Genomic DNA, 19280 nt, shown 5'->3' on the forward strand with positions numbered 1-19280 from the left:
CCTCCCGCGGGGCCGCTCCGGGCTGTGCCCAAGCTCCGGGCGATGCCGCTGGAATCGCTCCCAGCTCGAGGACAGCGCAGGCGAGAGCTGGGACCGGGCTGTGGGGCGGTTTTGGGGCAGAGCGGCCCCCAGCCCCCTTCCCGGGGGTTCCCCATCCCGCAGGAGCCTGGGCTGTCCCAGGCGCTTCTTTGTCCCAGCAAGCGGTGCCAGGAGTTCATTGCCCTGGGATGAGGCCAAGCAGCAGCAGGTGCTGCGCAGCCCTTCCCCCTCCCCGTGCCGCTGTCACCAGAGCTCTCCCCACCGGGACAATGGCACTCCTGCGACCCCCGAGGCCGCTGTCCCCAGCTCTGCCCATCCAGTCACTCCCTCTGATAAAAAAAGGTGGATGAATCCCTCCGTGACGTCTCCCCCCAATATCCCCCATCCAGGGAGCCAAACTGGGGCTTTGCCCTGCTCCCCGTGTCCCGGTGAGGGGTCCCGGCTGTCCCTGGTCCCACAGCCGCTGTCCCCGGCCCCGCAGCCCTGCAGCTGCATTCCAAGCCTGCAAAACTTACTGGAAATCCTGTGGATGCAAATCCTGGCCGCCGGTCCGTGCCAGGAACTTGAGCTGCAGTCCCAAGAGGGCAGCAGGCTCCAAGCACAGAGGCCGCCCCCTCGCCATTCCCGGCCTCTGGAATTCTCTTTAAAGTCTCATCAGAGCGGGGGACACGAGTGGTTCTGAGGGACCCCCGAGGCCGGGCAGGTGTGGGGCAAAGCCAGCAAATCCTGGGATGCCTTCCCAAAACCTCCACTGCTTCTGATGGGTGGGTTGGTGCCATGTTGATTCAGACTGCCTGGCTCCATCCCAAAACCTCCCAGCTCCCAGATCGATGGGGTTTCCCAGGGTCTAGGCAGGTGATAAGGTGCGGGTGGGACCTGCCCAGCGCGTGTGGTGACCCCCAGCCCCAGGAATTACCCAATTCCCACCTGCCCCGGGTCCCTTCAAGTGAGCACCCAAGTCCTTTCCAGGTCACCTCAACCCTGCCCCCTCCGCAGCCCCGAGGTTTTAATCAATCCCAGGTGAAACCTAAACCTCCAGCGAGGGGCATGTGCTGCTCCAAAGGCAGCGGGATGAAGGTCAGGGTGCTCCCGCTGGAGCATCTGCCGGGAGAGAGGCCAGACAAGCTGGGGGGATGCTCCGGGGAGCACTTTTTGGGGGGACGCAGGAGTTAGGGATGGACGGAGGGGAGAATTTAGTTTGGATTTCCAGGATTTCTGCCTCCACGGCTCTTATCCCGTCTCGCTGCGTGGGGTTTCTGTGGCATCCTTGGAGGGTGAATTGTGGGTTTAACAGCACCATTTCCTCTGAGTAAATCAAAGCGTCTATTTACTGTGTGTGATTCCCGAGACCTCCCAAATCCCGCAGTGCTCACAGGGGCCTGCGCTGTGCCAGGATCTCTGGCTGCCACTAAATAATTCAAGCCCTGGACTTGGCCTCTGCTCCGGGAGCACCTGGAGGGATGGGCTGGGGGCACTCGGATTCTCCAAAGGTGCGAGAGCGCGTGGATACAGCTGGGATGAGCCCCCTGGTTTGCTTGGAAAGGGAATTCCCAGTCCCCTGCCTGTTTCCCGATGTGTTGGTGGGGGGTTGAGAGGTGGAAGAGCAAAGGGCTGCGGGTGTTGATTGGGAAACACTCGGAGCCTGGCTCGAGGCTGAGTCTGCGGAGGATGGGTGGGGGTGGGATGCTCCATCTCCTGCAGGGATGCTCCATCCCGTGGGGATTGGGAGGCTCACTTTCACTTCAGGATGCTCCACACCCCGTTTGGGATGTGGTGTGGGATGCGGTTTGGGACGTAGTTTAGGGGGCATTTTGGGATGCAGTTTGGGAAGCAGTGAGTGACGAGGTTTGGGATGCGATTTGTTTTGGGATGTGGTGCGGGGTGCAGTTTGGGGTGTGGTGTGGGATGAAGCTGGGATGCGGTGTGGGTTGTGGGATGTGATTCGGTCTGGGATGCGGTGTAGGGTGCAGTTTGGGATGCCGTTGGGATGCGGTGTGGGATGCAGCTGGGATGCGGTGCGGGATCCTCAACTCGCGGGATGCCCCAGCACGCTCCCCGTCCCCAGCAGGGTCCCCTATCCAGACCGGAGGTGACAGCAAGCCACCCACACCCCACCCCTCCACCCCCGCCGCCGCCGCCGCCCCGCACGGCGCTTTCCCCGCCCGCCCCGTCCCGCGGAGCCCCGGGGGCGGGGGCCAGGTACGGCGGGGCGGGCCGGGCCGGCGGGGCGGCGGCGGGGGAGGGCCCGGCGGCGGCGGCGGGCAGCTAAAGGCAGGTGGCCCGGAGAGCGGCCCCGGGCTGGCTCGGGGGTCCCGCGGCGGCCGGGGCCATGCGGCGGGCGGCGGCCTGAGCGGGGCGGCCATGGCCGGGGCGGCGGCGGCGGCGGCGGCGGGCGGGGAGCGGCGGGCGGCGCTGACGGCGGTGCGGACCGAGGGCTCGGGGACCCCCGGTCCCGGCAGCGGGACCCCCCCGCCGCAGCCCCCGCCCCGCCGCCGGGGGCTGCTGGCGGGGCCGCGCCCCGGGGCCGCCCCCCGCCCCGCCGGGGCCCCGCGCTGCTGCCGCCGCCGCCTCCAGAACTGCCTCTACAACGTGCTGGAGCGGCCCCGCGGTTGGGCTTTCATCTACCACGTCTTCATGTGAGTACTGGGCACCGGGGGGGGCCGCAGCGGCCCGCCGACCGCGGGGCTGGTCGGTGGGTCCCGGGGCGGCAGGGAGCGGGCGCTGCCGGGGAAGGAGCACCGGGAGTAGCGGGAGTGCCGCGGGGTTCCCAGCGAGCCCCCCCGGGCTCCACCGGGAACTTTCTCCACTGCGTTCGGCGGGGGGGACGCGGCCGTGCCGCTCCTGTCCCCGGTCCCGGTCCCCGGATCCGCCACCGAAGGGGAGCGAGTCCCGCGGCCGGTCCGTGGCAGCGGGTCCGGTGCGAGGAGCTGAGCGCGACCCCGGGGGTGGGACTCAATCGCCGGCGTGGCCCAGAGCCCCTTCCCGGTGGCACCGCAGGGAGCCGCGTCACCGTCCCGCTCTGCCGCTGTCCCTGAGCTCGGGAGGACCCTCAAGGGCAGGAGACCCGCCAGGGGTGACAGGTCTGGGTGGGACCGGGGACCCTCTGCTGTCCTGTACCTGTAGCAGTGCTGGGACAAGGCAGCAGTGCCACCCCAGAGCCGTGTCCGGGTGCGATGGGGACAGCGGGGGTGTTCCTGTCCCTGATGCACCCCGCGAGCTGCGCCCATTCCTGGGTCGCCGTTGATCCCCAGCACTGGAAATCCCTCTCCAGAGCCGGAGGGATGCTCCCGGGAGCACACCTGCTCCTTGCCCTGCTCGCTGTGTTTTCCCAAGCGCTGTGCTGCTGCTCCCGCTTTCCTCGCTGGATCTGAACATCCCATGGCTCTTGGCGTGCGGGCTCAGCTCAGGGCTCAGAACAGCCTCACCCCCTCGGGGTTGCTGCCTCGGGGGTGGCTGTGACACCGAGCTGGGGAGTCCCCAATACACCTGGAGGCTGCAGGGACAGAGGGGGCTCCGTACTGGGGGGTTGTCCCAAGCCAGGAGCCAGTGGCACTGCTGGGGACACTGCCGGGACATCACCGCTGCAGCCATGGGGCGGGAGGTGTTTTCCCTCTCTGCCTCGCGTGTGCCAGCTGTGGGCACAGACCCTTTCTGAGGGCACGAGGCAAAATTTTGCCTCCTTCCCTCTCCCCTGGAGCGGTGCCGCGGGGCTGCGTCGTTTCTGGGGTGCGGAAGCCGGAGCTCGTTAAGAGGCAGGAAAATGGGTCTTGCCTAAGTTAGCACATCGAGCTGGCAGCAGGAATTTGTCACTGGATGAAAGGGCACCTGAGCTCCCCAGGGAGCCGGGACACGAGCCCGGGGCCCATTTGTAACGACACCTCCACAGCGGGCACCCTCCAGAATTCCTGCGTGGAAAATCCCACCCTGGGAAGAGCTTCTCCTGCAGGGAAAGGCAGCCAAACCCCCTGCCAGGGGAGGCAAGCAGGATTTATGGCACAGATACCCATTGGATATGGAAGAGATGTGCCCCTGCTCATCTCCCAGCTGGGACATCCATCCCTGAGTGCCCTCCACCAGTTCTTCTTCCCAATTTGAGCCCGTTTTGCCCCCAAAACAACCACATGGGACAAGCGGCCCCCTTCGCAGAGCCCCCCCAAGCGCCCCCAGTCCCTCCCCTGCCACCCCGGCGTGCCTGGCCCGCAGCTCGTGGGTGCTGGGCTTTGTTCCACAAGATGTGCAGCCGCCGGCAGCAGGAGCCAAACGTCTCCAGCCTTTGCTGGGGAGGCTTTTTTGTTCACTTGCCCGCTTAATTTTAGGGCTGAGGCAGCTGCAGGGCAGAGTCCTGCCAGGGACCCCCCGAATCCTGTGGGAAGACGCCGCAGTGGGTGCAAGGTGCGGACATCTGTTCTGCGAAGCCTCTCCCGTAACGTTGCTCATTTCTGGCTTCTTCCAAGTTTTTTTGTTGGGTATTTTTTTTTCTCTCTCTCTCCCGCAGCAGATGGGAGCTGCGAAGCTGTTGCAGCGGCGCTAAAGTTCTCGGGGATGATTTGTGTGCCGCAATCCCTGAGTTTTAACAAAAGAGGAGGAAGGTGTTACCCCCTCCCCATCCCCCCACCTCCTCCCCGAGGCACTGGAGAGTGATGGAGCCTCCGGCCAGAGGTCGGGGCAGTGCTGGGTGACAAGGACCGGTCCCCCGAGCCCCGGCTGCGCTGCCTCCCCCGAGCAGGCTGGCTCCGAGACAGGGCTGAACGCTGCTAAAATGGAAATACCCGCTGAGAAGTGACGCGCGTCCCTCCCGGAGCCGCCGAGCGGGGCCGAGCCCACCGCGTTTATTGAACAACTTCAGCCTCTTTCTGTCGGCGAATTGAGCCCAAATCTTGTCCCAGCGCCTACTCCGGGCTCAGTGGTTTGGTGGCTGCATCGTTTCTGCAGCACCCCAGCCTGCTGGCAGCTCTGCCCAGGGGTTGGGGGGGCTTGGAGACACTTTTTGGGGTCTGATGGGTGCCCCCAAACGCTCCCATGCTCCGGGAAGGGGATGGTGTGAACATGCGAGCCCGTGCAGCTGTAAATCCAAGGTTCTGAGGTCTCCTCCAGCCCCTCCAGCCCCACGCTGACCGTGCAGAGAGGCGCTGGCTGGCCTCACCAAGCCTCGCCTCGCCCGCTTGGAATGAGAATTCCCAGCCCTGGAGCTTACGGAGCAAATCCGGGAGGGAGCCCAGAGCATTAAGCGAGAGGCTTTAGAGCCAGGAGCCGAAATAAGAACTTCCTTTTTCCAATCTCCTGCTCGTTAGCCGGCGGGAAGGCTCTTCCCTGCTCCCGGCAAAGCTCCCGTGGGCTTGGCACGGGCACGGCTGTGTGTTCCGTGGGCAGGGGCTGCCCTGCCAAGGGGGTCTCCTGCATCCTGGAGCTGTACCACGCGGCTTTCCACGTCCAATTCCAGCTATTCCCGCTGCCCATTGTGGTTTATCCCTGCCCACCCGCCAGCCCCCCGCATTCCCAGCGGCTCCCGGGGTCTGGGAGCTGGTGCCGATGGTTATGAAACGGCCGCTGGGTGCACCAGCAGCTCAGCTCAGCACTTTTCCCGGTCCTGGAGGAACAATTCCATCCAGAACAGTTTAACCTGGAGCAAATTAGGGAAGACTGAGCCAGCAGCACCAGGAACAACCGCAATCCCCCGCCTGGAGCAGCGGCCCCCGTGCCAGGCCAGCTCCCTGCCCGCTGCTGTCGGGGTTTATTTCCCATGTGGGAGAGGAGGGGCAGGGAGGGGACGGGAGCTTTGTCCCCGCTGGGTATTTGGTGTCGTTGTGGGGACAGAGGGGTGGCAGCTCCCGGCTGAGTCCCAGGGCAATCCTGGCGCTGGGTAGGCGATGCCAGGCACAGGCTCGCCCTACTCAGGACTGGCCTCCAGTGGGAAATCCCGGCTGGCTTGGAACGGTGGCAGCGGGTTCCCCCTCCACCAGGGAGCAGGGTGGTGGCAGCCTGTGCCCTCCCGGAGCATCCCTGTGCCCGGCTCCTGTGCCAGAGGGATGTGGAGGGCAGGATGGGGCTGTCGCTCCTCTCCGGTCCCACTCCCCTACCTTGTCACGTCTCCCCCAGCACTGCTTGGAGAGAGGGAAACACTTCCCTGCCATGCTGGGAGTGCCACCATCAGTGCCAGCCCTTGCCAACACCCCCGGGGCAATTCCTAGGGCTGGAGGCCTGGGTGATTTGCAGGAAAATCCCTCCATCCCTGCTCAGCGCTGACTCCCCACCGCCTGCTTGGGAAAACATCTCGGATGTAATTCTTAAATCTCCCTTAAACTCTTGAATTTAACTCTTAAAAGCTTGAATTTAACTCTTAACTCTTCCAAATTGGCTTTGAATTCAGCTCGTTTAAGGCTTTTAACTCGCTGCCGCCGGTGCTCCCCCAGATGGGGTGGTGGCATGGCCACAGCGAGAGGGACTGGAGGCTGTGCCCTTCGAGCAGGGGCTGTGCCCCCAGGGCCACCTTGCCTGGGGCTGAAACGGGAGCTGGTTCAGGGGCAATGCCAGGGGGAGGAGAAGCCGGCACAGCACTTTCCCCAGCCCGATGTGGTGTCACCAGGGCATAAAATTAAGCGACTTCGGCGCAACATGAAACGGTGCATTGATTTTTCCTTCTGGTTTTTTTTCCTTTTCCCCTCTTCCTGCTCCCGCCGGACCCCCCCAGCCCGGCGCAGGAGGTGCCAGTTTGGGTGCCCCAGTGGGGTGCATCACTGCCGGGGGGTACGGGGGTGATGCTGGAGAGTTTTTGGTCCTTTGTCCCCGCCCCGGCAGCGATCCCAAACCTGCCCGCGGTGCTGCTGCCCTCCGCTCTTTGAGGGTCCCAGCTTTGGGACGACTTCCCGGGGCCACTCACGTCCCCAAATGTCCCCGTGCCCTGCGGACCCCCCAGGTGCTGGAGGAGGGTGACAGCCCCCATCCCTCTCCTGGGGTGCATCGGGAAATGCTCCGGTTCCTTCCCCCCCTCCAGCCCGTTCCTTGCCAGATGATCCAAGAGCAAAACTATCCCGGCTGCTCCGTGTGAGTGTCTTGGCACCGGCCGCAGCAGCCTTGTGACCGTGCTCCCCGTGGGCACGGCGGGGCCGGGGGGTGCTGGGTGCCACGGGGGTGCCGTGCCAGGGGGCCGGGTGATGCCACCGGCAAGATTTGCCTCCCAAAGCACGAAGGTTTTGGGGCCACGGGCTCGATGCCACCCCATGGGTGCTGCCAGCTCCCTGCCACGGCGTGCAGGAGAGGTTCCGCATCCCAGCTCTGCTTCCAGCCTTCCTCAGGGTGCTGGAAACGTCCCGTCCCGCCTCACCCCAGGCTCTGGAGGGCTCTGGGAGCAGCACCCTCCTTCCCGCAGCGCTGATAACGGGGTCAGGGCCAGGCTCTGAGCGTGTGCCGGGCTGCCCGGCGCCTCTGCCGCGGCTCCGGGGGCTCCGGCTGCGCTCCCTGCCCGTGGGGAGACACTCGGAGCTCTTCTGCTTCTCTTCTGGGCGGCGTGGGACGCTCCGTGCCATGGTTACAAGCGCAAACAGGGCCGCTACAGCCCGGTTATTTATATCCCCCGGCCGCCTGCTCCACCTCTCCTGAAGGGCTGCGGGGCCGAGGGACGGGGATTTATGGGACACGCTGTTTATACAGCTGCAGACGGAGCTGAACTTCGCGGCATGGGGAGCCGGCAGGGTGAAACACCATCCCCATGCCCGCTGGAGCTGCGCTAGGGCAGTTTTGGTCCAAATCCCAAATTCCCAGCGATGGCACAGCTGGAGGGGTACGGCTTGGGCCCTGTGATGCCGCCAGGCTTGTCCAGGGAAGGGATCCGTGCCTTCCCAGAGCCTGTTTGCTCGCTCATCCCGCGGCTGAGCTGTTTATCCTGCGGCGCGTGGTGTTTTCCTTCCGCTGAGTTATCGCCGCCTGTGCCCCCGGCCGGGGCATCCCCGCGGGGCTCGGGCGGAGCGGGGCCCGGGACAGCCCTGCCGGTGCCGGTGTCACCTCCCTGCCCATCCCGGGAGGGCTGGGGGACGAATCCTGGGAGGGCTGAGCTGTTCCATCCTCATCCCACCCCGCGAGCTCCGGGGATCACGGTCCCTCAGCTCGTCCCAGGCTGTTTTGGGGCGCAGCCCTTCTGCTCAGCGGGGTTTTGGGGGCATCGGGAGCCAACTGGTGCCCGCCTGCCCATGCAGGGAGGCCGACTTGGCCCTGCTTCCTCTGAGCTCAGCAGCTTTCCCGGCTCACCTGTTCCTCGGCCAGCTCGGGCGGCAGCAGATGGCAAAGCCCACCCTAATGAAGATTAATTGAGGAGATTTCGCCTTCCCCGCGCCGGCCCCTGCGGCGTTTTCATTATTGTTTTGGGGAGGTTTCATTAGTGCTGGGGCCGGGCGCTGCTCCCGCAGGGTGACAGCAGCCGGAGGGTCCTGTCCCCGTGGCCAGGCTGGCAGTGCCATGTGCTGGAAGGGAAGGGGGGTGCGGGACCCCGCAGGGAGGGCGGCTGGAGATGGGAATTTCATTCGGGAGAGGTGAAACACCGGCTCAACCTCTGCTCCCTCCACCCCCCGGGATCCTGGAGCAGGGCAGTGAGGAAGCGCTGAGGCTCCCGTCCCGCTCTCTCTGCCCCCTCCCCATTTCCCTGCCAGCTTTCCTCGTTCTTTCAGCTCCTCTTGGTGGGTGGGAAGAGCAGCGAATTGGGATGGGAGCCTGGCGCTGCCGGGTCCCCCGCGGTGTTTGATGGAGGGTCGAGGGGGGGATCCCCCCCCTGGGTGCGAGGAGCTGCTGAGAGCAGAATTCCTGCCCGGGAGGGATGGGGGGGATGCTGGTTCCTGGCTCCCCGCGCTGCCTTCAGGCATCTGACCCTTCCCTAAGCCGCTTAAGCGCTGCCGGCAGCCGGGACGGGGCGTTTGCCCAGGCTTTACAAGTTAATTCCTAGCAGGTGATTCCCAGAAAGTTCCTTTCCCAGCCAGCCCCGTGGGGCCTCTCCTGCCCGTATCCTTCCCCAAATCCTACGGGATGCCGGCTGGGAGGTTTCCCCACCCCACAAGGGGGGCAGGTTTCCATCAAGGCCGGACCAGCGGGTGACCTGTGGGGCTCCAGAGTCAGGGCCACCCACAGCAGGTCCCCGCGTGTGCCCTGGCACAGGGGACTCCCCTCCCTGCTGGCTGGGATGAGGCGAGAGGCACAAATCTTTGCAGGCTGGGAGATTTCTGCCTTCTCTTCTGCTTTGTGCTCCGCTGCCCGTGTAATTGCCTGCTAAATCGTGCTCGGATAATCTTCATCGCTGATGCTGCACAAAGCTCAGGGCTCTGCCCTGGGCCGTGTTTGGCTCCTCAGCCCAGGGCCCGGCGCTCCCTGCCCGTGCCTCGGGGGTGCAGCTCTTCCCAGCGGGGGTTAATTCCAGAACTGCTGCGCCGAAGGAAAAAAAAAACCAATTAATAATTCAGAGGGAGAAGGAGCCGGCTCCAACCTTCTGCCTTGAGGGTGGGGAGTGCCCGGGAGAGAGCAGCGTCGTCCTCTGCGGCGAGGGCAGGGTGGTGACAAGGCTGTGACACCCCTGGCCCCTTCATGCCTCCAGCTCTCCCTCCTGCATGCTCTGCATCCAGCCCTTTTCCCATTCCCAGGGACTTTTTTTTGCTGTGGGTCCCACTTCCAGCAGCATTTTGGGGGAAGGGGACCCAGCTGTCCCCTTTAGGCTGTGCCACCCCACAACCTCCTCGTGGCACGGCCAGGTTTGAGAGCCCCCGGCCCCACACGGGGCTGTGGGGTCAGTGGGGAGGGGGCTTGGATGGTCCCACTGAGGGCACAGAGCATCGTCCCCTGGTGCTGTGTCCCCTGGTGCCTCCTCCCCGGCGCTGGGACAGTTGGGACAGGTTTCATCCCTCCAATGGCCCAGGCAGCTGATTCTGCCCCAAAATTCCACATCGACAACACGAGGAGATGGGAAAGTGCTCCCGAGTGGGCCCTGAGCCCCCATCACCCTCTGGATCACCCCCGCTGGCCCCTGGGCATTGTCACCGTGAGAACACAGCGCTGGGGGTGACATCAGTGCCACCAGCTCGAGGACAGGGTGCCAGGGCCACCAGGGCTCAGCCAGGCCGTCCCAGTGCCACCCAGCGTGGCCGTGGGTGCCCGGAGTGCCCGGTGCCATCACGGAGCCGCGGTGACGGAGCAGTGGCCCTTTGCTCGCCATCACGTGGGCCGGTGGCACAAGCCCTCTGCTTTCCTTTTTTAGAATCGCTGGATCAGGGGAAAAAAATGTATTTTTGGAGGTTTCATTTGCTTCAGCTTCGGAGTCAATTTTCTTTTTGTCTTTCTTTTTTTTTTCGTTGTTTTTTTTTTTTTTTTAATTCCCCTCCTTATTTTAAATGGGCCAAAGCCCCTCGTGCCTGAGCCCAGCCCTCAGGGAGGAGCAGCCTCGGAGCTGTTCCTGGGGACTTCTGACACTTCCCAGGTGGTCCCCGTGTTGCTGGCAGGTCGCCACGGTGGCAGTGATGCTGGGGACAGTCCAGAGAAGCTCTGGTCCCCTTCCTGCAGCAGCAGAACCCTCCACAGTGCGGGACCCCCCTCCTCCCTCCCTGCCTTTAATTAAGAAGCTGCAGGGCTGCGGCAGAGCTGGCACCGAGCCCCACGGCTGCTCCTGGGCTCCCCAAAGGCTCCATGCCACCATCTAGGGGCAAAATGTGTCCCCCGTGGCTCAGATGTGGCCGTGGAAGCCTTGGCTGGGGGGTTCAGGCTGAGAGTGGGGGGCAGCACAGTGAGCTGGGGTCCCCTGGCTGTCCCGGTGCCCCCACTGACACTTTCTCCTTGCAGATTCCTCCTCGTCTTCAGCTGCCTGGTGCTGTCGGTCTTCTCCACCATCCAGGAGCACCAGAAATTGGCCAACCAGTGCCTCTTCATCCTGGTGAGTGATGCAGGAGCAGGGCTGGTGCTCGGATTTTCCCTCCCCGCTTTATATCCTAAAAGAATCGGGCAAGATCACCAACAAAACCCCTGTGACCCCATCCCCAGCCGGGATGTCGCTGACGATCCGATGGCAGCCACGCTGGCACGGGGTGGCCCATCCCACCATTGGCCCTCCATGCCGCGGGGAGAGGCATCAACCGCTGGAAAAGGCAGGGCACGAGGGGCTAAAAAAGGCAACTTTCCCCCAAACTGTCAGAAAGAGCTGACGCAGGGAGTTCTCCCGAGTGACGGAGACTAAATTGGGAAGGTCCTTGTGACTTTTCCTGCGAGTAAGCAGAACGGGGGCTTGTTTGTGCGAGAGGTAGGAGGACAATGCTGACAGCGGAGGAACAGGACCCAGCTCGGGGAGAGGCAGCAGAGCCGCGATGCTCAGACAGCCTCGACGGCTGCGGCTCCCGGGATGGCTCCGGTGGCACCGCCCCGATCCCCTGGGATGGCTCCGGTGGCACCGCCCCGACCCCCTGGGATGGCTCCGGTGGCCTTGGGGGGACAGCACGCACCGCGCTCAGCCCGATTCATTTTAACCCCCTCCAAGCCGAGCCCCCCCCACTCTGCCCTGCCCCTCTCACCGCCTTTCTCCCCCTCTCCCCCGGCAGGAATTCGTGATGATCGTGGTGTTCGGCATGGAATACATCATCCGCGTGTGGGCCGCCGGCTGCTGCTGCCGCTACCGCGGCTGGCGCGGCCGCTTCCGCTTCGCCAGGAAACCCTTCTGCGTGATCGGTACTGGCTCGGGATTCGGGGACGGCGGAATTTGGGATAACCCAGGCACCCCCTGAGCCTCGCCGTCCCCTCAGATTTCATCGTCTTCATCGCCTCGGTGGCCGTCATCGCCGCGGGCACGCAGGGCAACATCTTCGCCACCTCGGCGCTGCGCAGCATGCGCTTCCTGCAGATCCTGCGCATGGTGCGCATGGACCGCCGCGGCGGCACCTGGAAGCTGCTGGGCTCCGTCGTCTACGCCCACAGCAAGGTGAGAAAAATAATCCAGGTACATCCCCCGCCACGTCCCCGAGCCCGTGTGACCCGCCGTGCCCCGCAGGAGCTCATCACCGCCTGGTACATCGGCTTCCTGGTGCTCATCTTCGCCTCTTTCCTCGTGTACCTGGCGGAGAAAGACGCCAATGTCCAGTTCGCCACCTACGCCGATTCGCTGTGGTGGGGCACGGTAAGCTCGGCCCCCCGCGGCCCCCCGGCCCCGGGAGGGGAGCAGGAGGGTGGGACGGGGCCGTGGTGGGGGAGCGCCCTCCAGGCCCCCCGCTGCTGTGCCCCCGGGCAGGTGACCCTGACCACCATCGGCTATGGGGACAAGGCGCCGCAGACGTGGCTGGGCCGGATGCTGGCGGCCGGATTCGCCCTGCTCGGCATCTCTTTCTTCGCCCTGCCCGCCGTGAGTAGAGGAGAGGGTTTTCTCTGCAAAAACAGGGGAGAAAAGGGGCAGAGCCGCCTCTGTGTAGGGCCCGGTCTGTGCCACCACCACCCACGGCGCCCCGTGTCCCCTCCCGTCCCCAGGGGATCCTGGGCTCCGGCTTCGCCCTCAAAGTGCAGGAGCAGCATCGGCAGAAGCACTTTGAGAAGAGGCGGACTCCGGCGGCGAACCTGATCCAGGTAAGGCAGGGCTGGCGTGTCCCGCCCCACCCCTTCCCGGGAATGCTCGGCTGTCCCCTCCCGTCTGCTCCGCCCGTCACCAAACCACCCAAACATCCGGCCCCACATCCAGCACCCAGATCCTTCCTTTGGGTTGCTCGCTGCCTGTGGGGGGCCCAGGATGGATGGAGGGGTCCGGGGGTGTTCTCCCATCCCGACTGATCCCGATTCCCGGAATTCTCGCTCCCGTGCAGGCTGCCTGGCGCCTGTACTCCACGGATGTGAGCCGGGTGTACCTGACGGCCACGTGGTGTTACTACGACAGCCTCCTGCCCGCCTTCAGGTAGGCGGGAGGAGGCGAGGGCTGGGGGGTTCCCGGGGGTCCCTGTGGGGATGAACAGCCTGGGAAACCAGGAGGGACCTTGTGGGACCATCGGGGGCTCGCTGGAGTGGAGCAGCACCGACACCTTCCCAGGATGGGAGCCCAGCACGGCGTCTGCTGAAGGAGCCTCCCTCATCCTCATCATCCTCACAGCGCCCAGCAGCCATCCCATCCCGTCCTATCCCATTCATAGCCTTCCTCCAGCACCGCAGGGAACAGGATGGTGCCTCGGGGACCCCAGGTGGTGGTGGAGCCGCAGCTGGACAGGAGCTGGTTCCAGGCGTGGACCCAGCTGGACACGGGGGGTCCAGTGGGAGCCCCATGTCCCTTCCCTGCAGCGTCTCCCTCCCGTGACCCCTGGGATGTTGCCGTTGTGGGTGAATCCAAGGCTCTCCAAAGGTTTTCCAGACCTCTCTTCCAGACCCCGAGGGTTTGCCACATCCCTGTGCCGCATCCCTGCCCTGCCTGCATGTCCTGCCCTCCTCTGACCGAGTGACAAATTCATCCTTCTGTCCCACACTTAATTTTTCCAAGGGCAGAGCTTTTAACAGCCACAGCCCCGACTCCCAACTTCCCGAGCATCACCCCGGATCCCGGGAGTCGCTGGGGACTCTGCTGACCCTCCTGCTGGGCCAGGAGCTGTTTTCCCTGCAGTGGAATTCACACAGAGCCAGATTCGATCCCTGCTGGATCTGAGCTTTCCCCTCCTGGCTGCTCCAGCAGCGCCCAGGATCTGATGGTGACAGGTCCCCATGTCCCCACCCCGTCCCAGGTTTGTCCTTGCCTGATCCATCCCTCTCAGCACATCCAACCCTTCCCTCTGTGGAATCCTGTCCCAGGAGTCCTTCTTAGCCCCATCACCCCTAATTAAGAAACCGTCTTTTGAACAAAAATGCTGATTTTTTTTTTTTCTTGTTTTGCTCTGGTTTTGCTTTGGTTCACACTCAGGAGGACCCGGCGCTGCTCAGCCTCGCATCTCTCATTTCGTTTGCTTTGGAAATTTTAATTTCTCCCCGTTTTTATTTCACCCCGACCTCAGAGAGCTGGTCCTTATGTTTGAGCATTTGCACCGGGTTCGCAACGGAGGATTTAGGAATTCAGAGGTGAAAAAATGGCCCGACAGAGCCCCACCGCCCTACCACTCCTTCACCCCTGCCCAGAAAAGCGTCAGCCTGGCCACATGTGCAGGGGAAAGGTAGGAGGGGGCAGCCCCCGTGTTCTCCCTCCTCTCTGCTCTGTCTCCTCTGCTCCTCTGTGCCCCCCTGCGATGTCACTGTCACTGCCAGACCGGACCCCAGAGATGCCACCACCCCAAACTGACCCTGCTCCCCACTCGTGCTGAGCATCCCTCCTGCTCCTGGTTCTGCTCCCAGCTCTGTTCCAGCTCCAGGAGGGGCAGATTTGATCCAGAGGGATGCTCTGGGCTGTGGTACCTTCGTGAGGTCACCTCGCTGCCCTTTTTATGTGGCCGTGACCCCGGGATGTGGCACAGGGTAACCAAGCGTGGCAGGAAATCCCTTGGCAAGGGCAGCGGTGCCATCCCGGTGGGATGGAGCCGTGTGGCCACGCTCCAGAGGCCGGGAAGGAGCAAACCCCAGAGCCTGGGGCTGTGAAGGGCTCCAGCTGCCCATGAAGAGGGGCAAGAGAGGGGTTGAGGTTGCCCTGCTGCTGGTGGCGGCTGCTCTGCACCGTGTCCCCTGTCCCCTCTGCCTGAAGAGCATCCCGGAGATGCCAGCGTGCCACCACCACTGGCCACCCCCCAGGACATCGGGCCAGCGCCAGGGTTAGGTGGGGAGAGGCCTCGTGCCTCAGTTTCCCCCGTGATGCCACATCAGCAGGGCTGAGGCTGCAGGTGTGGGGCTGAGCGGGACCTGCTCCCCCAGGTGAGTTCGGGGCTCGGGGGGCTCCTCCCTGGGCTCGGTGCCCAACCAGGAACTGGCAGGGGAAGGACTGAACCCCACTCGGGGGCCTGAGCCCGCCCATCTCCCCCGCGAGCATCACCTCTCACAACATCTCATCTTCTCTCTCTCTCCTCCCCTTTCCCGCTCACCCTCCTCCTCCTCCTCCTCCTCTCCATCCCTCCACCCTCCCCCCACACCCGCCGTGCCCCCACTCCCCCCAAGCTGGAATGAGGAGGACGCGCAGCCCCACAAGTGTTTACGCCTCAGGTAACGCTCGCCCCCGAGCCCCGACGGGGTTTGCGGGGCCACCACGGTCCCTCTGCTCGGCGACCGTCCCCAAATCCTTCTGGCAGAGCCGAGGAACCGCACAGGTGTTTATGCAGGACCTACACAAACGTCCTGCCCTCCCAGCAGCGGCGGGGCTGTCGCACCCACCAGTGGCGCTCCGGGGGACGGGAACGCGGTAGCCCGGGACGCTCCGCTGCCCGCCGGCCGTGGCTGACTCTCTTTTCTCCTGTGTCTCTGCCCTGCCCCTCCAGCCCCATCTTTAGTGGTAAGAGGAGGCTCTTGCAGACGTGGGGCACGTGGAGACGGAGGTACCGTGTCCTGCCTGTCCCGCCGGAGAGCGGGGCCGGGAAGCCCGGGATGCATGGATGCGCTCCCTGCCTGGGTGCCTGCGGCATGGAGAGGGCTGCGGACTGAGGCTCAGGGGGTGGAGGCTGAACTGGGGGTCCGTCCGCAGGGCAGGGGGGCTGTGCACGGCCTGGGCTGAGCTGACTGTGCCCGCTGTCCCCAGTGTCCCTTACTGCCTCAGTTTTCCCGTCGTGCAGCGTGGATGAGCACGGGCTGCTGGTGACACTTGGATAAATCCCATAAATCCCATCCCACCTGTGTGCTGCAGCCTGATTCCCGGGACACCGCCCTTCCCACCCTCTGGCACAGCCGCTGGATGTGTGGGATGTGTGGCAGCCCCCCTGCCTGCACGGGGAAGGGCTGGGAGCCCCCCTGCCCTGCCTGTACCCTGCCTGTGCCCTGCCTGTGCCCTGCCTGTGGAAATCCAGGAGTGTCCCCAAACACCGGGGTTCCATGAAGCCTGTCCTGCAGCGGCTGTGGGATTCACTCTGTGTCCTCCCTGGCTTTGGGGTCTTGAGCTATGTGTCCCCTTGAGCTGTGTTTGGGGTCTGTCATCATGCAAAACACGGGGGGTTTGTGTAGGTCCTGCATAAACAATGCCTGGTGTTTCCCCCCAGCCCAGCAGAGCAGCTGGGTTTGGGAGCAGAACTCGCGTTAGGGCAGGAGCAGAGCCTGGATTGGGAGGTGCAGCCTGGAGGAGGAGGAGGAGGAGGAGGATGAAGTGGCTTGGCCAGGTTTGGACACCCCGTGCCAGCAGAGATGGAGCAGGAGCAGAGCTCTTCTCCGCTCAGAGGTGGCTCTGCCGCGTGTCCCCTGCTGCCACACCGGTCTGTCCCCTCTCTCCTGGTCTGTCACCTCCTCTCTCTGCTCTTGGCACCAAAACAAGGGGTTTAAAGAAGCAACCCCAGAGCTGCCCCTGCACGAACCGCCTGCTCCTGGCCCGGTTCATGCCCATCACCTGCCGGCGGCTCTCTGTGAGCTCAGCACGGCCACCCCCACTTCACCCCAGGGACCACCCCGTCCCCGCGCCCCTAACGCCGCCCTCCCGCTGCCCCCCACGCAGCAACAAGATGGGCATCAAGGAGCGGATCCGGCTGAGCAGCTCCCAGCGCCAGGGCAGCCGCGGCCGGCAGCAGCACCTGGGGCCGCCCCTGCACCGCTCCCCCAGCACCGAGGACGTCGCCGAGGCCTCCAGCCCCACCAAGGTGCAGAAGAGCTGGAGCTTCAACGACCGCACCCGATTCCGAGCGTCCCTGAGGCTCAAGCCGCGGACCCCGACTGAGGGTGAGCCCCTGGGTGGGGGGTCTGGGGGACACTGGGGGGCTGCAGGGTCGGGGACAGCCCTCGGGGTCTGCCATCCGCCCGCTCTTGGCACCCACAGCCGACTGCCCGCCCGAGGACAGCGGCGAGGACAGGAGCTCGCCCAGCGACCTGACCTTCGAGGACATCATGCCGGCAGTGAAGACCTTGATCCGGGCCGTCAGGTGAGGTTGTCCCCTCCCGTGTCCCCCAGCGTGCACAGAACCCCCCTCTGGGCACCCCGTTCCTGCCTCCAGCCCGGCTGTCCCTGCAGGATCCTGAAGTTCCTGGTGGCCAAGAGGAAGTTCAAGGAGACCTTGCGTCCCTACGACGTCAAGGATGTCATCGAGCAGTACTCGGCCGGACACCTGGACATGCTGGGCAGGATCAAGAGCCTGCAGACGCGGTGAGGTGCCCTGCAGGTGACCCTGGGGGTTCTCCCACCACGAGATGAGGTGGTTGGTGGCCCATCGCGATGGTCGGGATGCATTCCCAGAGCTCCATCCCCATCCCTGGTGGTCTCCCCAGCCCTTGGGAGTGATGGATGGGCTCTGCCCCTTCCTTCCCTCCCTGCCAGCGTGGACCAGATCGTGGGCAGGGATCGGGCGCTCCCTGCAGACAAAAAGGTGCGGGAGAAGGGGGAGAAGCCGGCGCTGGAGGCGGAGCTGGTGGACGAGCTCAGCATGATGGGGCGCGTGGTCAAAGTGGAGCGGCAGGTCAGGAGGGGACACCCCGGCAGTGTCACCGTCCCTTTGGAGGCAGAGCCGAGCCCCCCGGGACCCCTCCGGCGGGGGTGGGCCCGGCTCAGCCCCACCCCGCGCCCCTTGCAGGTGCAATCCATCGAGCACAAGCTGGACCTGCTGCTCGGCCTCTACTCGCAGTGCCTCCGCAAGGGCTCCACGAACTCCTTCAGCCTGGCCGCGGTGCGGGTGCCGCCCGGCGAGCCCGACATCACCTCGGACTACCACAGCCCCGTGGACCACGAGGACATCTCGGTGTCCGCCCAGACCCTCAACATCTCCAGGTCGGCCAGCACCAACATGGACTGAGCAGGAGGCAGCGGGATGGACCCTGCCCGCCTGGGATGGGGCGCTGGGAGCGGCGTGGCGTTGTCCCCTCGCTGTCCCCTCGCCGTCCCTCGCCGTCCCCTCGCCGTCCCTCGCCATGTTACTTGAAGCAAGTCTTCCTTTGCGGGGACACGGCTGCAGCGGGGTACCTGTGGCACTGCGGCATGGCCAGCCCACGCTCCTGGGATGCTCCTGGGATGCTCCTGGGATGCTCCTGGGATGCTCCTGGCTTCCTATGGAATGAGATCCTCCAGCTCTGGGGTCCTGGGTGCTCCCCAGCTGTGGTGGGGATGCTCCGGGCTGGCCCCATCCCCTGGGGTTTGGTTTGAACCCCACCCCAGCCCTCAGGACAGCTCCTGCCTGGTCCCCCAGAGCTGAGCCGGGGCCACCACCAGCTATGCAAGGTCCCACCTCCCTCTTGCTGTCAGTGCAGGGGTGTGGGGGCACGACCCAGGGTGGTTTTACCCGCATCACTCGGGGTTCCCAGTGTGGGGAGCAGGGGACTGTCCCCCCTCACCAGGCTGCACCCCTGCCGAAGCACAGCAGAGCCTTCTGCCTGCCCGTGCATGCTCCCAGGGCAATATATATATAGAATATATATATATTTATGCAATAATGTCTTAATATGCAACACCCCTGGGAAGAGCAACCCGAGGGGACAGAGGCAATAAGCAACCCCCTGCCAGCTCCCAGGGCTGGACTGTGCTGCCCAGGAGGGCCTTGGAGGTCCTGAAGTCACAGGGCCAGCCGGAAAAGCTCCACCCGACGGTGGTCCAGGAGTCAGGAAGCTGAGCAGGGGCTGTGGGGAAGGCAGGGATGCAGGCACAGGCGCTGTCCCCAAGGAGCGTCCCTCCCCCTGTGTCCCAGCCCCTGCTCCTGCTTAGAGGATTCCTTGGCTGCTGGGTCCTGCGGTGCTCAGTTTGTCCCTGCCCGTGTCCCTGTCCCCTCTGTGGTCCGGGCAGCACGGGCCGGGCCTGCTGGGGACAGGGCGGTGTCCTTGCATGTCACCTATAGCAGAGCCACGACAGCTCCCACGCTACCCCAGTCCCCTTCCCTGCCCCGCTCCCCGTCCCGGCGCTGGTTTCCAGTCCAGCAGCACTGGGATGAGCCAGGCTGGGCTTGTGCCAAAGTGCCAGGCTGGGGCTGCAGCTGAGGGTCCCGGGGGGGGCTCGGTGGTGACCCCACAGTGCCGGGATCTGTCCTGGGCTGCTCCCACCGCTCCCCTCGCTGCCAGCGCCGCCCCTCTCTGGGCTTCGGACCGTGGGATTCGCACCCCCTTTTCCCCAGCCCCACCTGTGCCTCTGCTCCCGGCAGCGGGGACCCCCGACCCTGCTCGTTTCCTCTCCCCGTTAGTGCATGTGGCCAGCGCGGGCCGTGCCAGAGCTGCTTGAACCCCACCCCCCACCAGAACCA

At 64.7% G+C, this 19280-nt stretch overlaps 1 protein-coding gene across 1 annotated transcript; it reads left to right on the plus strand.

The window, feature by feature from the left end:
* The first annotated feature begins 2400 nt into the window (after nt 1-2400).
* On the plus strand, nt 2401-18113 carry KCNQ4 (potassium voltage-gated channel subfamily Q member 4). Its single transcript, XM_069035959.1, has 15 exons — nt 2401-2675; nt 10846-10936; nt 11595-11721; nt 11796-11971; nt 12041-12166; nt 12251-12388; nt 12511-12606; nt 12840-12928; nt 14007-14162; nt 15091-15135; nt 16565-16785; nt 16883-16985; nt 17075-17206; nt 17378-17516; nt 17631-18113. Exons 1-15 carry the CDS (start codon nt 2401-2403, stop codon nt 17847-17849), a joined length of 2133 nt encoding a protein of 710 aa, XP_068892060.1. The 3' UTR covers nt 17850-18113.
* Nucleotides 18114-19280: the final 1167 nt, after the last annotated feature.

The sequence above is a fragment of the Aphelocoma coerulescens genome, chromosome 23, assembly GCF_041296385.1.
Source record: "Aphelocoma coerulescens isolate FSJ_1873_10779 chromosome 23, UR_Acoe_1.0, whole genome shotgun sequence".
Taxonomy (NCBI): domain Eukaryota; kingdom Metazoa; phylum Chordata; class Aves; order Passeriformes; family Corvidae; genus Aphelocoma; species Aphelocoma coerulescens.

Coding starts and splice junctions, on each gene's coding strand:
- KCNQ4 (XM_069035959.1), top strand. CDS start 2,401: ATGGCCGGGGCGGCGGCGGCGGCGGCGGCGGGCGGGGAGCGGCGGGCG. Junction 11,972..12,040: donor TCGTCTACGCCCACAGCAAG/GTGAGAAAAATA, acceptor CGTGCCCCGCAG/GAGCTCATCACCGCCTGGTA. Junction 12,167..12,250: donor ATTCGCTGTGGTGGGGCACG/GTAAGCTCGGCC, acceptor AGCGCCCTCCAG/GCCCCCCGCTGCTGTGCCCC.